The following is a 20,473-nucleotide window of genomic DNA, read 5'->3' as shown; positions in this document are numbered from 1 at the left end:
ACCTTAAAATAAAGTGTTGAAATAAAGTATATATATATATATATATATATATATATACACACACTTTATATGACAGATTTTACAATGCAATGCAATTTCAAAAGAGGCTTAGATTATTTGATTAAAGGTGCCTTATGTAAAAATTGAGGTAAAAATATCCAAAAAATGAGCTACATGCATCAAAAGAATGAGAAGAAATAAGGGCGATGATGTCATTAAAAAAATGTCAAGTTATAGTGCTGCAGAGATATCAACCTGAATTAGCATTAGCATTAATAGCCACGGCCCGACAGGTGTCGTAATACCAGTTTCGGCCATGGGAGGCGGTATGCCGGCAACATAACCACCAGCCAAACATGCAATACACGAATAACTCGCACGGCTTGTGGGCGTACTTGAACCTGATGTCAATCGTGTGGAAAGTAGCCTACAGCCCACTACTACATTCAAATAAAATCTGATAAAAAAGGAACAGAACCAGAGTAAACATTGGCACTGCTTTCCATCGCTGGAGACAACTAATGGACATGAAAGAAATGAGGTTTGACTTCGAACTTGCAACATTTCTTTTGGATTGGTAAGTAAGATGCTGTTAGTATTTCGTTAGAAGTTTGTTTTATATGTTTGTGTAGATTTTCGGGAAGTTATAACATAGAAATGTATCGAAGGCTGTTCGATAAACGTATATAACGTTCATAAAATACAGTATTGTAATATAGTACACATAGCACAATCTCTATTGCTCTTTTTTTCTTGCCAACTACGTGACCTATATTATGTATATTAAATGGCTTTCCTGAGGTAAATCTGACATAATTGTTCTCCAGCTGTGTTATTGACCTCTTCACGATGATAAAAAACACTGATTGGTCTATTGGTTTATTATGTATGAGGAATACATTTTGGTAAGTTGTAGCCTAACGTTACTGTATCTTTCAGTGTTCGTGATTTTTTTACTATTAGCTAGTAGAGATGATCGGTTCACGTGCGCTAGGGATCTGTCGTGTAACATTTACAAGCGCCAAAACGGTATTTATTGTTTGAATTGCGTAATAAAATTGACAGAATCTGAGAGCTGAGATTTTTTTTATATCATAACTAACCTGCTCTGTCTAGTCTGTCGGTCTCCGTGTCCTCTTTGCTTCGCGATTTTTGTATGCGTGAGAAAATGGATGTGTGGCGTGAGAGCATGTGAAAAGTGTTTGCGTGTGTCTCACGGTGAATGCGTGAGAGTTGGAAGCTCTGGTTATGTTGGCGCTAGCTTGGTCAACATCAGCGAATGCTGTCTGTCAAATTAATGTAATTCAAACTAACAATAAAAATGTAATATGAACAAAACGAATATGAACATATTCACTGGTAAAGGTGAAGGGGAGTAGCTTGAAGATATTCATACTCTAGAGTAGACCAACTCACTTTCTGGAGGTATACTGCCCCCATCTGGTATGGAATGTGGAGTATGAATTTATTTATTTTTACACAAGGCACCTTTAATTGTCTTAGCATATATATATATATATATATTAGGGCTGGGGGAATTAACGTGTTAATCTTTGCGATTAATTTGAGATGTTTAACGCGTAAAAAAAAAAAAAAAAACGCAATTAACGCCGCAATTTTTTTCCTATATATATATAGACAATTAGTCAATCTAAAATCTAAGCCTTTTTTGAAATATCAGTTACTATTTTATTTATTTATTTATTTATTTATTCATTCATTAATTTATTAATTTACTTTCTTACTTAAATACTTGACTGTAAAAAGTGTCAATTGATATCTTAAAGGGGTAATTCTACCTGATTTAGCCCATAAAAGTGTTTTGTTGGTATAAATCGATGTATTTAGTTTGATCTAGGGATTTTAAATAAAATTTTGATTTGAATAAAACCATTAAGTTTAAATGTTACTATTTTTAGTGTACCATTTCTTTCTGAGTTCATACAATTGAACGTTTCCAGTGTATTTTCCAGTTACAGTATTACAGTAATGAGCTGTCAGGAAACATAAAGTCGCCAAGCAGATGTTCATTGTCTTATTTATTTATTTCAGTGTTGGGGTTAAAATATGTGGAATGATATGAAATATGCCCTGGAGATTCAGCACTAAAACATTACCATAGTTTCTTTCATTCTCATTGTGCCGTACACTTATAGACGTCCGGTATGTAATCTGTGTGCTGATTGTTCTGTTGCCGCAGAAAGTGTCCGCACCCTGTCGAGATCATGTGATGTAAACGGATTGTGAACTCCTGCAGTGGCTCGCTGAGCTTTTATTCTTTCTCGCGCTGTTCATCATCCGTTTGACGTGTTCTGTGATTGCTCTATACTGTGGTTAGGAGAAAGCCTCTCGAGTGCCCTCACTCCATTACGCTCGGTGAAGTGTGCACTCCCAGCATGCAATGCAATCAAGCAAAACCACTCTTTTAATTCCAGACGCTCAATAATCCTACAGGCCTTGAAAGGAAAACCTGCAGAAAGGGAAACTTCAGGAGCAATTTCTCCCTGGCTTTCATCACACATGCTAATGTTGTTTCGCTAAACAGAATTTGTTTGCTGAATAAACAAGAGAACCCGTTTGTTGAGATGTGAAAGGCAACAGACGCTGTAATCTCTCTCTATTCACTGACGTTAACCTCTCATGAAGTGACCTTTCTTATTCATTCACTCTCCTCTTTTCATCTTCATTTCTATTTCATCGTCTCTGTTTTCTTCCTCTTTTGAGACTTTGCATTCAGAAGCTTTGATCCTGTGTTTCAAGTAGATTTCCTGACGCACAACTAAACGAGTCGGCCTCCTGTCGGAGATCTGGATGGATTTTTCTGCCAGTTTGGTTTATCGCTCCAGATCTTTCTTTATCGACATGTGAGTGTGTTTGGGGTATTTGATTCGCAGGCAGACAACAGTTCTTGTGTTTCACCAACTCATTTAGCCAACATATTTAATGCAGTATACATTTCCTTCAGTGTGGATCATGACAGTTCAAACGCAGTAATGCCCAGCGTGAATGAAAACATGCTGCATTTCTAAATAAGCTCAGTGTAATATTGTGTTCTGTTTTACATGTACACAAACATTTTGGGGTCTGTGATTTATTTATTTTTTTTATACAAAATGTAAAAAAAAATATTCAGCAAGGATGCAATTAACTGATCAAATATGACAGTAAACACATTTATAATGTTACAAAATGTTATTTCAAATAAAATTTAACATTCTATTCATCAAAGAATGTCTCACATTGTCTCACATTTTCACAAAAATATAAAGCAGCACAACTGTTTTCAACATTGATGATAATCATAAATGTTTCTTGAGCAGCAAATCATCATATTAGAATGATTTCTGAAGGATCATGTGACACTGAAGACTGGAGTAATGATGCTGAAAATTCAGCTTTGATCAGAGGAATATATTAACATAGAAAACACTTGTTTTAAATCGCAATAATATTTCACAATATTACTGTAATCAGTGGCGTCATGCCCATTCAAAGTGAGGGGGCACGTGCCCCCTCAGATTTTTCCTCCCTGGTAATTTTTTTGTCACAACTTTATTCCTATTATGCTCCATAATATACCAGAGCCTATAACGACTCAAATGTATTCTTCTGGATGTGTAATAAATCGGTCAGCATCAGCCCGCCCCTTTTTCCTAATATGGTGTCTGTGTATATCAAATCTAGAGCGCTACGCGCGTCTTTGCTGTGTATGTTCAAGCAACTCACTCGTCTCGCACGTTGAGCTGGCAATGTTATACAGATGGTCTTGAAGTGGTAAGTGGGCAAAGCAACAAATCGGCATTGGATTAGTTATCGGATGATATTAAAAGGTAGTGGGATTATTTGTGGTTGACCTGGAAATTTTAACTTGATCAAAAAGTTATGGATTTGATATTAGCTCCGAATTCAGAGCATTAACTTAAGTTGTGTCAGTGTAACATTATGGATAGCTAGCCTAGTCTAACCGTAAACTAGCTGGCTAACATTACTGCCATTCAAAGCCATAGTAATGTTATCTGATAGGTTTTGAAACATAATAATGAGCAGTGTAACTACAGTATTTCAATGATTTTACTAAAGTAATGTTACATATTTACGGAAGCGTATTGCATTCACTTGAGGAAAAATAATCTACTCTGTTTTTCTGAATTAACGAGTTAATTATCTCAGAATTACGAGATAATTTTTCATGAAAAAAAGTTTTTGCTCAGTTTTTCTGAATTAACGAGTTAATTATCTCAGAATTACGAGAAAATTTTTCATGAATAAAAAGTTTTTGCTCTGTTTTTCTGAATTAATGACTTAATTATCTCAAAATTATGAGATAATTTTTCATACAAAATATTTGCTCTGTTTTTCTGAATTAATGACTTAATTATCTCATAATTCTGAGATAATTAAGTCATTAATTCAGAAAAACAGAGCAAAAACGTTTTATTCATGAAAAATTATCTCGTAATTCTGAGATAATTAACTTGTTAATTCAGAAAAACAGAGTAGATTATTTTCCCTCAAGTGAATGCAATACGCTTCCGTACATATTACATTTGATTTGATTACTTTTTTACATTTCTGTCAAATATTAACCATTTTCAAATAAACGGGGTAGTGTTAACCTTATTCAGCACTGAAATCTGTCAAACTTCTTTCAAAGTCCTTCATCACATATTAATATTAAAATAACTTAATTTCAGAGCACCACAAAGTCAGACCTCAGCACCTTTATGTACATTTAATGTAAGATCGTTCTTAGGTCACATACCAATTTAAAATCATAACATAAAAACTGCAATGGTACTGTTTTTAAAATCATGTGTAGTAGGCCTAAGTGTACAGTAAGTGTGTGTGTAAACATGCTTTAATGAAGTAGACTTCAAAAGCTTTTGAATTTGAGCTTCTTTCATCAAACTGTCTTTTACATAAACTTACAAAATAGATACTTTAACTTAGTCCTCAGATAGAGGAGGGTTGCTGCTAGCTCCGTTAAGGTATTTCTGTCCCTCCCAAACTGCATTGAAATGGTATGTTTAGCAGCCAGAATTTAAAAATTTTCAGGGGGAGAAACCCCCTGACCCCTCCTATCATGATCCATATCACCCATCAGAAAACAATTGCAACGTCTCAGATTGTGCCCCCCCAGAATTTTGGCTTGCATGACGCCCCTGACTGTAATACTACTGTAAATACAACAAATGCACTTGACGGGCAGACATTTTGAAGTTTGTTCTCCTCCATGTTTATGAAGGACTAAAAATGACAGAACGAAAAATAAATAAATAAATAAATAAAAGTAGAAATAAATAAATAAATGCAGAAATAATAGTGAAAATAAATACATTTTGGTAATATAAACGGCTATTTCTGTATTTTTACATGTATTTATTTATTTATTTATGCATTTCTATATGTATTTATTTATGTATTTATACATTTATTTATATATTTATGTATTTATATATTTATTTATTTATATATTTATATATGTATTTATTTATACATTTATTTATTCCTACATTTATTTATTTCTGTATTTCCACATTTCTACATTTATTTATTTCTGTATTTCCACATTTCTACATTTATTTATTTCTGTATTTCCACATTTCTACATTTATTTTTCCCTGCGCATGTATGCTAATTGACCAATGGCTAAGCCACGCCCCCAAACGCGATGAGCCAATCACAGTACGCATAGCTAACCCAATACACTCGGACATTCTCTGCTTGCTTCCTCGTCCATTGCAATGCATTGCGGTTATCGGTTTTCATTCGTTTTTATGTTTTTTCTTGTCATTTTGGCTTTAAACAGCGTGTGTGTGTGATTTTGGTTGGGTGACAGTTGTAGGTTACAGTTTGACAAGAGTTTACAGTTTGACAAAAGCACAATGTTGTGTTTTACACAAATATAAGTAGGCTAAACACTTTGCAGTTTTAATGATGTCCTGTATGAACAAAATGGAGTATGTTTTTATGTTTCCACTGTTCGATCGCGCCCGCTCTCTGACACACACACACAGAGACACACACACACACACACACATTCCAGCAATGCAATCTTGACATCGCAGCCTGTTCATTATTCTGCGCTCACACCAAACGCGAATAGAGCGTCAAATTCGCGCGTATCCGCGTCTAGTTCGACGCTTGAACATTTTGAATCCAAAGCGAATAGGACGCGCGTATAAAGCGAGCGTTTGAAGCGAAATAGCACCAAACTATAACGTTTACACTGTGAACTGTAAATCTTTGTTCTGGAGCTGAAGCTTATCGACCTTCTCAACTATAAAATTATTATTATAACCCTCCAATGCATATTTAAGGCCCTTTTGGTGACATCGAGATGATATATAATCTTTCTGTCTCCAAAAAATCATCAATTGCCTCCTGTGAAATGTCTCCTACTGTGACAGCTGCCAAAGCGCCTGTTACCGAATGTTGACTGTTTGTCCGAGTGAGTGGAGGGGGCGTGGTTAGCCATTGGTCAATTAGCATACATGCGCAGGGAAAAATAAATGTAGAAATGTGGAAATACAGAAATAAATAAATGTAGAAATGTGGAAATACAGAAATAAATAAATGTAGGAATAAATAAATGTATAAATAAATACATATATAAATATATAAATAAATAAATATATAAATACATAAATATATAAATAAATGTATAAATACATAAATAAATACATATAAAAATGCATAAATAAATAAATAAATACATGTAAAAATACAGAAATAGCCATTTATAATACCAAAATGTATTTATTTTCACTATTATTTCTGCATTTATTTATTTATTTCTACTTTTATTTATTTATTTATTTATTTATTTTTCGTTATGTCATTTTTAGTCCTTCATACATGTTATTATTTGACAATATACAATAAAAATGTTTTGTTTTTTTTACACAGCAGCCGTGGGAAAGACGCCTTCTTTTCTTTTTTTTTCTCTGGACAAAGCAGCTTAAGACTTTTTTGAATGTATTTGATCTACAGATGAACAGATAAATTTTTCACAATATGATTACAAAATACTTAGGATGAATTTTCATTCGATGCATGACTCAAAATATCATGTTTCTTTTCTCACAATATCCCATCAACACATTAGAATTTCATTTCAATTATTTATTAAACATGACTGTCTTTTAGTAAAAAAAAAAAAAAAAAAGGTCTATCAATAGTGTTGCAACCAGTTGCAACTCATCCTTCATACTGCAGTTTATGATGATGTTATAAGCGGAGGAAGAGATCTGAAGTGATTTCCCTTTTAGATGCAAAATACTGTATTTTAACGAAACGTAAGCTTGGCGGGCCGGGGCTTAAGAAGTCCTGCATACAAAGAGAAGTCTGTTGTTTCACTGGAAGGTCCCATTAAGACATTTATGTTGAACATTGCAAGGTCATACATTTTTTTAAAAAATACAAAAATAAACATTCACAGATTAATTGTTCACAATAAGATCTATAACTATTATTTTGGGTGAATTTGCATTCCATGCTGACTCAATATATCATGTTTCTTTTCTCACAATATCTCATCAACACATTAGATTTTCATTTCAATCACAAATCATTGATGAGTTGTATCGTATAATGCCTCTGACCAACCAACTGACCACATCAAATCTTGCTCACTCGAATCGCTAATTAAAACAGGCGTCAGTAACCACGAGTCCCTAAACACAAGTAAGATGACTTCAGCAAATGGTTTCCTCTGCTGTTGAATTGGAAGTGTTACACGTGTATTGAGTGCCTGAAATTGAATGTCTATCGTTCTAAGAGTCCAGATGGCGTCTCTATGGAGCGGTGAGCTGTTACTGCGAGGGCAGCCCAACATATACTGACACATCACTGCTTTATGGACGTCACGGCATTCATTAAGCACACACGAAACATGAATAATAGTTTCACAGCTGTCGTTTTTGTTTTATTATGGTCATTAAATGTTGAAATCCAAGGTGACATTGGATAGCCTTTGTCAAAGTGTGAATATAACTACAAAACACTTATATTAGTATCTGTGAGATTACATAATTCTCTGTGTGTTTTTGTGTGAAGCTGGAGGCATGTTCGTCCGTCAGGGAGATTCTGGATCAGAGATGGAGGATGACACTCAACTCAAGTTCTACACGGAGCACAGGGGCCGTCGCCGCAGCAGAGGTAACCGCTTTCATTTCACCGTTTCACTATTCATTTACAGACATTTCACACATCAAAACTTAATAAAGACGATCAGCTATACTGACAATTCCAGCCTCACAATATGGAAGCTTGTTTCTGCCACAGAATAAAACATTTTAAAAGATAATTACGAATTTTTATGTCACAACTGCGAGTGTACATCTTTTAATTCTGCCTTTATTTCTCAGAATTGCGAGATATAAAGTCAGAATTGCGAGATATAAAGTCAGAACTTCATGATATAAAGTCAGAATTGCGAGATATAAAGTCAGAATTGCGAGATATAAAGTCAGAATTGCATGATAAAAAGTCAGAATTGCGAGATATATAGTGAGAATTGTGAGATATAAAGTCAGAATTGCGAGATATAAAGTCAGAATTGTGAGATATAAAGTCAGATTTGCGAGATATAAAGTCAGAATTGTGAGATATAAAGTCAGAATTGCGAGATATAAAGTCAGAATTGCGAGATATAAAGTCAGAATTGCGAGATATAAACGAACAATTCTGCCTTTTTTTTCTCGCAATTCTGACTTTATATCATGAAATTCTGTCTTTATATCTCGCAATTGCGAGTTATAAAGACAGTATTGCGAGATATAAACATGCAATTCTGAGAAAAAAAGTCAGAATTGCAAGTTTATTTTATTTATTATATCTCACAATTCTGACTTTATATCACACAAATCTGAGATAAAAAGTCAGAATTTTGAGAGAAAAAAGTTGTGGTGGCGGAAACAAGCTTGTATGTAATGTCAAATATAGCACATAACAACCATACTGCAATTCAAGTTGTACACATGTAACAAGACAAACCTTTGCAGCAAACTCACTTGGATTCTTCCCAATCAAAAGCCACACTCGACCAAAGGCATGCAAGGAATGACAAGGCTGTACAGAATTATCTGAAAAACATGTTCCTAGAATCACAAATGCTTGACAGGAATCTTTGAAATGAGCAAAAACATTAAAAGAGCAACAATTTAGTGGTTTATTATAGCCAAATCATTCTCACACAGCAAGACTTTTCACTGTCGACATAATAACGAACATACCTTTGTACAAGTTGAATTATGGTTCAAAATACAGTGCAAAAATGCAGCAGAATGGATAGCAGGCTTGTGAATTTGATATGGTTTATTATGGTAAGCTAAAACTAAAACCATATTCATTATTTGAAATAAAATAAATGTTAATTGGAAATGAGTTTAACTTGAAGTAGTAAAATAACTAAAACTAAGAAAAACTAAATGACACAATTACTAAAACTTTAACTACAACTAAAATGAAACCAGAAAATATATAAAATTTAATTCAAAATATGAACAAAAACTACAATATAATATATATGATATCATAACAACACTGGTCTAAACGTCCACTATTTAATGTTGAAACTGAGTTTAATGCAGCAGACTGCATTACGTGAAGCCAAACTGTACATTTATTTGGCTGGAATAAAGATCTGTCTATGGAAAGCAGCGCACCGTGTCTACATAAACGGAGGAGGGGAAAATCAGTCACTTCCCGTTGTTATTTTATCAGGGTTGAGAGACAAACAACTCCTGGTAGAGATGATTAGCTCAGCGTGTGTCCTGCAGTCACAGTCATCTATCACCAGCTTTCAAAATGGCCCGCTGAGAATTTATGACGATGCACATAGCAGGACCTCAGAGGAGACGCTCATCACTGTTCACACTGACATCGCTTTCAGACCACTTCATTGCACATGGTGAATTTAATACCCAAATCTACACTATAAACTATAACTGTGTTCCAAAACCCAGAGCAGACGGCATATGCTCACACTCTTGCATGATCTTCTGAAAAGGTAGGCAGTATTTTCCAAAAGTCATGAACATTTCCACCCAACGCAGGTTTACTGGAAAAAAAAAACATGCCTCTACATTTTTGCAAAACTCTAAAAGCGTTCCTATACCTACAGATCACTGCAGCTTCCAGCTGAAATGAACTCTGGTGGGAGTAAAACACCAACAACTTGTATTCCTTTTCACATAAATTATGATTACAGTGGCAGATTATCAATTAATAAAGTAGGGATGTACCGATATGAAAATTTTGCCCGATACCGATAACCGATAATTCTTTATATTTGAAAGCCGATAACCGATATATTGTCCGAAAAATCTAAATCCACGTTTTTATATAATTTTTAAAAGCTGATTACAAAAGCAAAAGTCACAGCGTTAAAATCCATGTCCCAAGCACACAGTTATAAAGATGTTCTCATTATAATTTGATGTAGCTGATATGATAGACTTGTGCTGCATGTTGCGCTAAACTATATTTTCCTTTTTTTGAAGTGATTTCAATCATATTTCAAGCAATTCAGAATCATCATGTTCAACAGTGCGCTGAAGGAAATAATACATTATTTATCGGCTTTAATATATCTGGCAAAAAATTGTATTGGTCCGATACCGATATGGTGGCCGATATATCGTGCATCACTATAATAAAGACGTATTTTCGTGCACAATACTATGTTATGATCTAAAAACACTTTTATCATAGTGCATGATTTGTAAACTAATATATTTTGATGTTTGCATCAGATAAGCAGCTCCATATGTGTGTCTTTTCTGCTGTAGTAAACTTGCTCTGAAGCTCACCTGATCCAGCACTGCACTCGTGATGTGAAGCGCTCGGGTACGAGTCTGTGAAACATGAGTCCCGATAAAAGAGAAACTTGTAAAATGTCATGTTTGCTTCAGCAAATGTGTGTTTATCTCACGTTTGCTTTTGTTAACTCTATTGGTCAGATTTGGGGTTGGTGGTATGTTATTTAAGTTTCATTTCCAGACTGCCTCGATATGAAACTAAGCCATAAAACGTTGCCAGATTCACATCCATCTGTTTCAGATAAAACTGAGTGAGCTTTTACTGCCATCACTGGACATTTTACTTTGAAAGTGTTGCAAAATGTAACAACGTAAAATACTGAAAAGTCGCCACATGCATGCGTTTTTCCCCCAATGAGCCTGGGTTAGGGTTAGGCCATTTCCATCACATAAAAAAAAAAAAAAAAAAAAAAAATATATATATATATATATATATATATATATATATATATATATATATATATATATATATATATAGTGCTGCTACAACTAATATCATAGATAACATTTATAAATATTCAAAACTAAACCATAATTTGACAAAATTCCAGCTTGATTGGAAATTATCCACAATAAAAATGGTCTACCTAAAAACTACCTCTAAAAACTAACCAAATAAATAAATAAATAAGCAAACAAACACAATGGGCCCTATCTTGCACCCAGCGCAATTGACTTTGTACACCGACGCATGTATCATTCCTATTTTGCACCCGACGCACAACAGATTTTCCCTCCACAGACGCACGTCGGTAAATTAGGGAATGAACTTGCGCTCCCGGGGGCGGTTCAGCGAAAAGAGGACGCGTGTTCCACACGAGGGAAATCATTGTGGTGTCCATGAAGATGTGAAAAAATAGCCATAATCTAGCTTACATATTTACGCAAATTATTATACACCTGTTTAATCGAAGCTAATTTGGGTGTGTTTCTCCATCCCCAATGTCACTTTTACGTGTTTTACGGCCCTGACGAGAACGTCGGTCTCCTCGGCTGTGAACCGCTCCTGGTGTGCGTCTGGCAAATCCGCCGTTATAATAGCAACCCGCCATGGAACAAGCGCGCCTGCTCTTAAAGGGAATGTGATATGACGCTCTGATTGGTTTATTTCACATTACGTCCAAACCACAGCTATGAATAATGAAGCTACTTCAGACCAACCCATTTTAGATTTGCGTCGGGCATAAGAGTCATTTATCCCGCCGGTATAATAGCAACAAGCGCCTGAGATCCGCCCACAAAGTTACTTTCGTTTCGCGTTTGAAACTTGTGTTTCAGATCGTTAAAATAGGGCCCAAGAAGTCAGAAGGCTGGTTAGCCGGTGCGGTTAATCCCGGTGGTGGATGTTGGAACTACACCATTCTGCAAGCAGTCAGCATATTTCTCCTTTGATGGTCATTCAAATGTGTTTGTGTACGTTGACAAATAATTGTATTTCAGGCAACACATTTAAACTGCCTGTTTGTTTTTGTAAGGCTCTTAAAAACATGAAATGGACCAGTTTTATATTTCATATCTTGAGACTGTGGTATTAGACCTCCTCCCAAGGCAATCATCACTGCTGTTATTGCTCATAGTTCTTCAACCCACTTTAGTCTCAGCTTGTCCCACACTGTTTGTGCTATGGACATGAATGAGACCTTAAATCTTACAGCTGGTGTGAGGTGTGTGGTTACACTCTTCTAAATGATCAGGCTTGCAATTTTTACCTGGAGGATTATAAAACAGGTACACAGACCAATATTAAAGCGCAAGCTATTTGAGGCAGAAAAAAAAAAAGGCACTGGGTTTTTCACAGTTATCTTCTGCACTGTATTTGCCATTGCAAAACTAATAATTTAAAGGAATAAGAAAAATAAATTGCTGAGTGTAATTTATTTTACTGTGTTTCAGCCCCGAACGTTCTTCTCAGTATTATGTCTAAATCGAGCCGTATTAAAAGCCACATTGGTAGAACTGGTTAAAACTTGCTCACTATCAAACCTGGTAGCTCTGAGCAAAAGAGACAGAACAGGGTTCATTATTGATCCTCAAGACCAATATTTGCTCTTCTGAGCCACTAATAGCCATGAATTACCGATTATACTCCATTTTAAAGGATGTTCTATAAGGAATATAAATATGGAGAGACAGAGAAAAAGAGAGGGGAGGTTCAGAGAGGATCTATCCTGTAGCGTATATTTGATTTCTGTGCTTGTTGAACAGTGATTTTCAGTTTGAATGTGAGATGGAAAATGGTCCTTGAACAGCCCTTAGACAGACTGAAGTTAGACTTGAGTCATTGTTTTGCAGAAAGATGAAGAAAGCGAACCGAAGCACAGCAGAAGTAAACAGAAGAGTGGGCTGCGTTTCTACAGTTGTGTGTGTATATTAATGTGTGTTTGTTTGTCTAATCAGTGGTTGTCCTGTTTTCTGTGTATGCATGAGTGTTATCATTGCACAGCCAGTAGTGTTGCTGAGCGTTGTGTGAAAGATGCTCTCTAGCATCAAAGTGTGAAGGACATGCGAGTGTGAAGCTGTGCTAAGCTTCGTCAAGGACTTGCTCGTTCACTTCTGAAACCCGCGAGTATGTGTGTGTGTGTGTGTGTGTGTGTGTGCCTTCAGCGTTCATATGCTGTTGTGTTGGTACATATGCTAATGCAGTCTTAGGTCTTTAACAGTGATTGCAGTCTGTTTCACATTTAAAGATGTGTCATTGTACCCCATTATTTCAGTGACTGTTAAATGACTAAACACTGCAATATTCCTCATATTATGTATTAGTTTCTTTATGTATTAGTCATATGATATGATATCATTATTTAAACACTACTTAAGCATTTTAAAGGGATTTATTTTGCAAAAACATCAGATTTCTTTTGGTTCACTCTCGGAAACAGTGTCTTTTCAGCTAATACTATGCAAACAGTCAAACTAACAAATAAACAGAGAGGTGCATCTTAGATTAGTGGTCAATAAACATTGAATATTCAATGGTGATTCTTAAATAGTATTTTTCCAGTGTTTAAGGGACACTGTAAAGTACTCTGACAATGATTTCTTCGTGATGCTGCAACACCAAATCTACAGAGGCCAGTGTTAGCCCGATTCTCAAAGAATGACCCTTTTGAGTGGATCAAAAACATACAGCATAACTGCATTTTTAAGAATAACTTGACAACATGGAAAAAGAAAACTCTTTAGAGCTAGCAGTGACGGCTTGGGCTGCAGGAGTAACAATGATGCAACACAATTGTGTGAAAGTTCTTTTATACTGCACTTCAGTAAGTTAATATTAAGTCAATTATATTTTAGACACAGCATTGCCACATTGTTTTTTACGGTCAATGAGAATCACAGAACCAATGCAACACCAAAAACACACAGTAAAGGCATTTTATTCCTGAATGATTCAGTGTTTTTTAACACATCGGTTGAGTGAATAATACAATGACTCACTCATACAAACAGGTTTTAACAATGTAACGGTTGTATACAAATACATCAAACAAAATATACAAGGTTTAATTTAAAGATTAAAAAGAGATTCAAGGCTTCAATAAGTCAGTCATCTTTTTTTTCGCTTTATTGTTTTGCATTAATGTCAGTGCATCAAATACATGTTTATATTTTTAAATGTGTCATGCTTATTAACATGCTAACATTTAAAAATATGTCTAACACATTTATTAATCTTAGTTTATATTAGTGTCAACCTTTACTAACAAAATCAAAAATTCAAAAGTTGTATTTTTATTAACTAATTTTAGATTAATAAACAGTAGAGATGCACCGATTGATCGGCTGGTGCCCGGAATTGGCCGATTTTCACGTGATCGGCCGTGACCGGCGACCGGCCGGTCAGTCTGACAAATGCCGATTTTATGCCGGTCAAATGCACTCGGGCGCCGCATGATTAACATCGCGCAACATCAGCATCACACGTGCACACGGTACACACATGTAGAAAACCTTGTGAATTACGTCCGTTCAGACCGCAAGCGCGTATTTTTTTCCGGCGTGCATGTTAATCAATGAGTGCATTCACAACGGGAGCAGGAGCAGCGCGTGAGCGTCAAGCAGGAGCGTCACGAAATGTTCTATTACAGAAAATATATAAAATAAATATTTGTGTGTAAAGTGGTTAGAAAAAATGAAATCGGAATCGGCTAAAATCGGTATCGGCAGGTCAAACTTAATGAAAAATCAGAAATCGGAATCGGCCCAGAAAATTGTAATCGGTGCAGCTCTAATAAACAGTAGTGGATATACTGCTCATTGTTAGTGTTAGCTAATACATTACTATTGGGACCTTGCTGTATACACACACACACACACACTTTCTGTTATCTGAAAGCGACCCAGTTACTCATGAGATCAAGATCTCTTCCAGATGGTGACTTCATTTCATTTTTGTTTATTTTGCACTTTTGTTTACCTGTGTCCACGTCCACCACGTCCACTTGCTCAGCGTCCATCATGTGTTTTAGAAAAACTATCTTCTTGATCTCCAGTGGAGATTGTGCTAATAATGGTGGGCTGTACGCTGACTGCCACATCTAGGAACAGATTGTTGTGGAAGAGACGTGGGACACTGTGAATATTGCAGTGTGAAGAAGAAGAAGCCAGGTGTGACCTCTCCGAGGAGCGACAAATAAACAAACACAAGCATCTGTGAGATGTTTGGATGCAGCCTACAGAAGTCTCAGCGTCTTGAAGTTTGCTTAAACAGAGTTACTTTCACTCTTTATTTTATTCCCACCATAACACTTAGCTGGGGATATCTTAGCATAGTTTCCAAGCAACTGTTATTTTTAGGCTAACTCTGATATCTAAATCATGTTGGATAATGATGAAAATCCAAAATCTGTTTTTCTGCATAAATCAGTCACGTCTTAACAAGGACTTTTAAACCTAGCTAATTAAAGAATAAAACAAATAGAAAGTTTAATTGTTTGTAAAAGGCCACTAATACATGTGTTGATTAAGTATAACATTTCTCAGATCTGTTGCTGGTATTAATTGTTACCTGTTTCAGCCAAAGTCTTTTACTTTATCCTGCAGGATATCCAAAGAATCTGATCTTCACAAAGGTTGTCAAACCCTGTTAGTCATTTCTCAATATCTGTGGCCGTTTCAGACACAGATGAGGACAGAAGCTTTAGTTTAACCTCTGTCTCGCAGATGAATCGCTCCTGTTAAGCTATTCTTTCAATGTTGCATAAGTCTGATCGTCATCACTGAGCTTTTGAGACATGGGAATAACACTCTCACTCCAACATCCACTCCATAGGGAGTTTGAGGATTCAATTTATAGACTGGCTGTCCTCAGAAAACATTGGGACACTTGTCTCTCCTCATGTTATTGTTATATTAGAGGTGCTCGCTGTATTATTATTATTATTTGTTTATATTATTATTATTATTATTATCATGATCATCATCATTATTAAAATAAATTGATTCCTTATTCAGCAAGGATGCATTAAATGCTATGATTGGTTGGTTTAACGGATTAAATGTCAAAAGCAGATCACAATAGCAGAGTTGTTAACCTTGGGTGAGAATTGACAGGCTCTGCACAGTTAAAGGGGTGGTATAATGCCCTTTTCATAAGATGTAAAATAAGTCTCTGATGTCCCCAGAGTGTGTATGTGAAGTTTAAGCTCAAAATACCCCACAGATATTTTTATATAGCATGTTAAAATTGTACATTTTTGAGGGTGAGCAAAAACACACCGTTTTGTGTCTGTTCCTTTAAATGCAAATGAGCTGCTGCTCCCGGCACAGGAGGCGGAGCTTCAACAGCTTGTGTCCTTTTACCTCACACACACATGCACTGAAAATTTCTACAACTTTTAGCCTTTTATGTTCAAACCGGAGTCAGACAATGATGGAGAGACTCAAGAGGAAGTGACAACATGTAGAAGCAACAGGACATTTCTGAATGGTTAGTTGATGAATTTATGTAGCTGATGTGTAGTTATCTTCTAGTCATTGATTAGCATATTCTGTCATCATAATCTATGAACCGATTTATCGGGGCTTATGTAAATTTTAGGGTTAGTGATGTCACTAACCCTGGAGGAATGTTCTGTAGTCTCTACCAGCCGTTTGGTGTAGTCCTTAAAAAGCAATTTCTGTAAAAGAAAATATCTATATAAAGTGAAATCATAATCAACTACCTCTTTAAATCGCTCTGCTCTGTGTGAGAAAAATGTTCTTAGAAAGTCGTTGCCAATTTTAGATGATACATCTCACACTTTGTATTCAGAATTTGATATATTTCCTTTGGGAAGACGATACACTAGAGTCCTCAAGTGGAGAACTGTTAGAGCTTCTAGATCTTATGTGTCAAATGCAGTTTTAATACTCATTTGAAGCATAGGTGTTTTTCAAAGTTTTTTCTTTTCTTTTTTCGGTAACACTTTATTTTACAGTGTCCTTGTTACATAGGTTACATGTACTTACCATAGTAATAAGAGTAAATTATGCATAATTACATGCAATTAACCCTCAACCAAACCCTAATCCTACCCTAACCCTATATTAAGTACATGTAGTTGATTATTATTACTATATAATTACACTGTAACAATGACACCTTAAAATAAAGTGTAACCTTTTTTTCTTCTCACATCCTGAAGTTACGAGGAAAATGGAAGTACGCAAATACCCGAGTTGTTATGGTTCATGCATGTTTATGATGTCTTGTGTTCTGTCCGTTTGCATGTTGATGCTGCAGATATTGCCCTGAGAAGGGACACATAAAGAGTACTACTACTACTACTACTACTAAATTGCACAAAAGTGACAGTAAAAGCATTTGTTGCAATGTTATAAATAAAACAAAATAAAATATATTATTTTTTATTCATCAGAACAATCCTGGAATAAAATTATCATAGTTATCACAACTATTTTCAATATTGATAAAAATCATAAATGTTTCTTGAGCATCAAATCGTCATATTAGAATGATTTCTGAAGGATCATGTGACACTGATGTTGAAAATTCAGCTTTGATCACAGGAATAAATTACACTTTACTCTATATTCACATAGAAAACAGTTATTATGAATTGTAATAATATTTCACAACATTACAGTTTTTATTTTTATTTATTTTTTAAAAATGTATGTTTGATCAAATAAATGCAGCCTTTGTGATCGTACGGAGCCCGGGAAGTCACCTGTGGGAAAAAACAAAACAATCCGTGGCGACGGTTTTGAAATCCATCCGCTCAGTTTATAAACCGTACTCACGAATTCTCAAACTGTTCCCTCGGTTTAACAAATCGTGCCCACTGATTAATAAACCGTACCCACGAGTTTCTAATCCGCGCTCTCAGATTTGTAAACCGTGCCTTCAGTTTTTGCAACCTGTACCCACGAATTCATAAACCGTGCCCACGCTTTCACAATCCGTTCCCACGGGTTTGTAATCTGTACTCACGGATTTGTGGCTCACTCTCATTTTAGAAGAACACGTTGTTAACAAATCCTATTGTATATTGTTTTATTCTGTAATAAGTGGAATACATCAAATTGTCTTAACTGCGTCTGCATGTTTAAAGTGATTCTCAATTGTAGCGGGTATGGGTGGAATATACGATTTAATATGAATGACGTGCATCAAAATCTTTTGTTTATTTGTGATAATCTTAGCACTTTATTATTATTTTCTAACCTATATTATGACTGATATTTGACGAATTGCTTTGTTCCTTTTTTGTAAGTTTTGGACAAAAAATACTTCTTTGAAAAATAATCTTACTGACCCCAAAACTTTGAACCATAGACTGTAAAAGAAATATTGAGCAGTAGTGTATATCAAAGAAAGAGCGAACGCTTGTCTGATAACGGTGGATGGTAGGGTTTAGCGAGGGGTTCGTTTAACGCTGAGACGGATCTGTATAATCATGTTCTTCTGTCTGTTCCCACAGGCTGTCCACAGAGTCCCATGAGCAAAGCCACGCTAACACTGATCACCGTCTGCACGTGTGTGGTGGCGGTGGTGTACGGCACACAGTCCTGTCCGCTCTCCGTCAAGGTCACGCTCCACGTTCCCGAACACTTCATCGCTGACGGTGAGCATCTCCTGACAGTCACAGCGTGCATCTCTGCATATATCTGTAGAAGATGTGTAGGTTATAGCCTCCAGTCTCAGGATATGTTCTTATTGTCGGTTCCGGTGGTGCGGACTGAACTGGGAAAAAAGGCATTTAAAGGGATGGTTCGGAGTAAAATCAACCTAGGGTCCTTTGCACCATGACCTCGAGTCAAACACCCCCCAGAAGCCTTTTTTCCTTTGGTTGAACATTATTAAAGTTAGAGCTTATTCAGAGATATCAGCCGGATGGCTTAGTGCAGGCGCTAATGGATCCAAGGTTGTATCTCGTAAATTACCGCACTAATAATGCACCAAACTTCTACAGTAGTACAAATAGGTTCTGTACTCATAAAAGAGGCATTGGAAAGTAGGGATTGTAAGTACATCAGGAGTTTATTTAAATAACACTTGCCTGATGGCTAATGCTACTGCTAACCCAGACGTCGAGGTCACTTCAGTGGTTTGGGAAAAGCCCATAAAAGTCCTGGCAGAAAGCGATGCATTAGGATGTATCCTTTCTTTCCTGGTAAAATAAAGGTTATAATAATCTCACAAAACCTTTTAACAATGTCATGAACTTTACTTTAAGACCATTAGGAAGCTCTTACTGCATTACAGTAGATTCACTTCAGCAAGACAAAAACATCTTTATCTGTGAACAAAAGGCTAAATTAAATTACCCACTTCTCTTCAGAAGACTTGGAATAAACAGCTCGATTCATATGGGTTTATTATACGATCTCTTTGTGAATGTTTTGAAGCATCAGAGTTCTGAGTGAATAGGCTTTCATTGGAAGGTCAGAAATGCCTCGGATTCCATTAAAAAGAGCTTCATTTGTGTTTCCGACGATGAATGAAAGTCTTACGGGTTTGGAACGGCGTGAGAGTGAGTAATTGATGAAAGAATTTTAATTTTTAAGTCAAGTCAAGTCATCTTCATTTATATAGTGCTTTTAACAATATAGATTGTTCCAAAGCAGCTTCACAGTGTTAATAGGAAATTAAAGTAACAGAGATTTTCTGGCTTTACAGCAGCTCTAGAATAAAGTTATTGTCCAGCTAAAGTTAGTTTTGATTGATTCACTTCCGTCGCACAGATCATTAGTTATTAACAGAAACTCTTAAGTTCTTTCCGTGCAACTTTAAAAACGCAAACCCATGAGAACTCTGATGGCGTGCACATGCGTAGTTTTAGATAAACCGACCTTTTAAACTTTTATAAGAAAACAAAGATATCATGTCTCAGTGATTCTGCAGATTGGTGAGGGTTTGAGAGAGAGCAGAGGTCAGAAGACACTGAAGAGCATCTTCTGTCCTCCAGAAACCTTAAAGCCATGTGATGCTGATGCTGCAGTCCAGAGATCCTGGACCATCTGTCAGAGATGCTGTCAGCTGGTCTAACCCTCAGAGAACACACATGACAGAAACACACACACACACACACAGCACAGAACTGTTTATAAAAGCTGTGAGATGATCTGTCTGCCATACACGTATATATTTTGAATCTGTCTTTAATAATAGTGAGAATAGTGAGACTGCAGGTGCTTGTATTGAG

General features: G+C 35.9%; 1 protein-coding gene across 3 annotated transcripts in view; it reads left to right on the top strand.

The window, feature by feature from the left end:
- astn2 (astrotactin 2) overlaps positions 1–20,473 on the top strand; it is a 445,829-nt gene that overhangs the window by 202,888 nt on the left and 222,468 nt on the right. For all 3 annotated transcript variants that reach the window (XM_084114345.1, XM_084114344.1, XM_084114346.1), the window contains 2 exons: positions 8,059–8,160; positions 18,749–18,892. In XM_084114345.1, coding sequence (XP_083970471.1) covers positions 8,059–8,160; positions 18,749–18,892 — 246 coding nt within the window. The remainder of the gene's footprint in view (positions 1–8,058; positions 8,161–18,748; positions 18,893–20,473) is intronic.

Source organism: Abramis brama, assembly GCF_963993115.1.
Source record: "Abramis brama genome assembly, chromosome: 5".
Taxonomy (NCBI): Eukaryota; Metazoa; Chordata; class Actinopteri; order Cypriniformes; family Leuciscidae; genus Abramis; species Abramis brama.
Note: the sequence above shows the minus strand (reverse complement) of the source record. Positions and strands in the feature narration are given on the sequence as shown.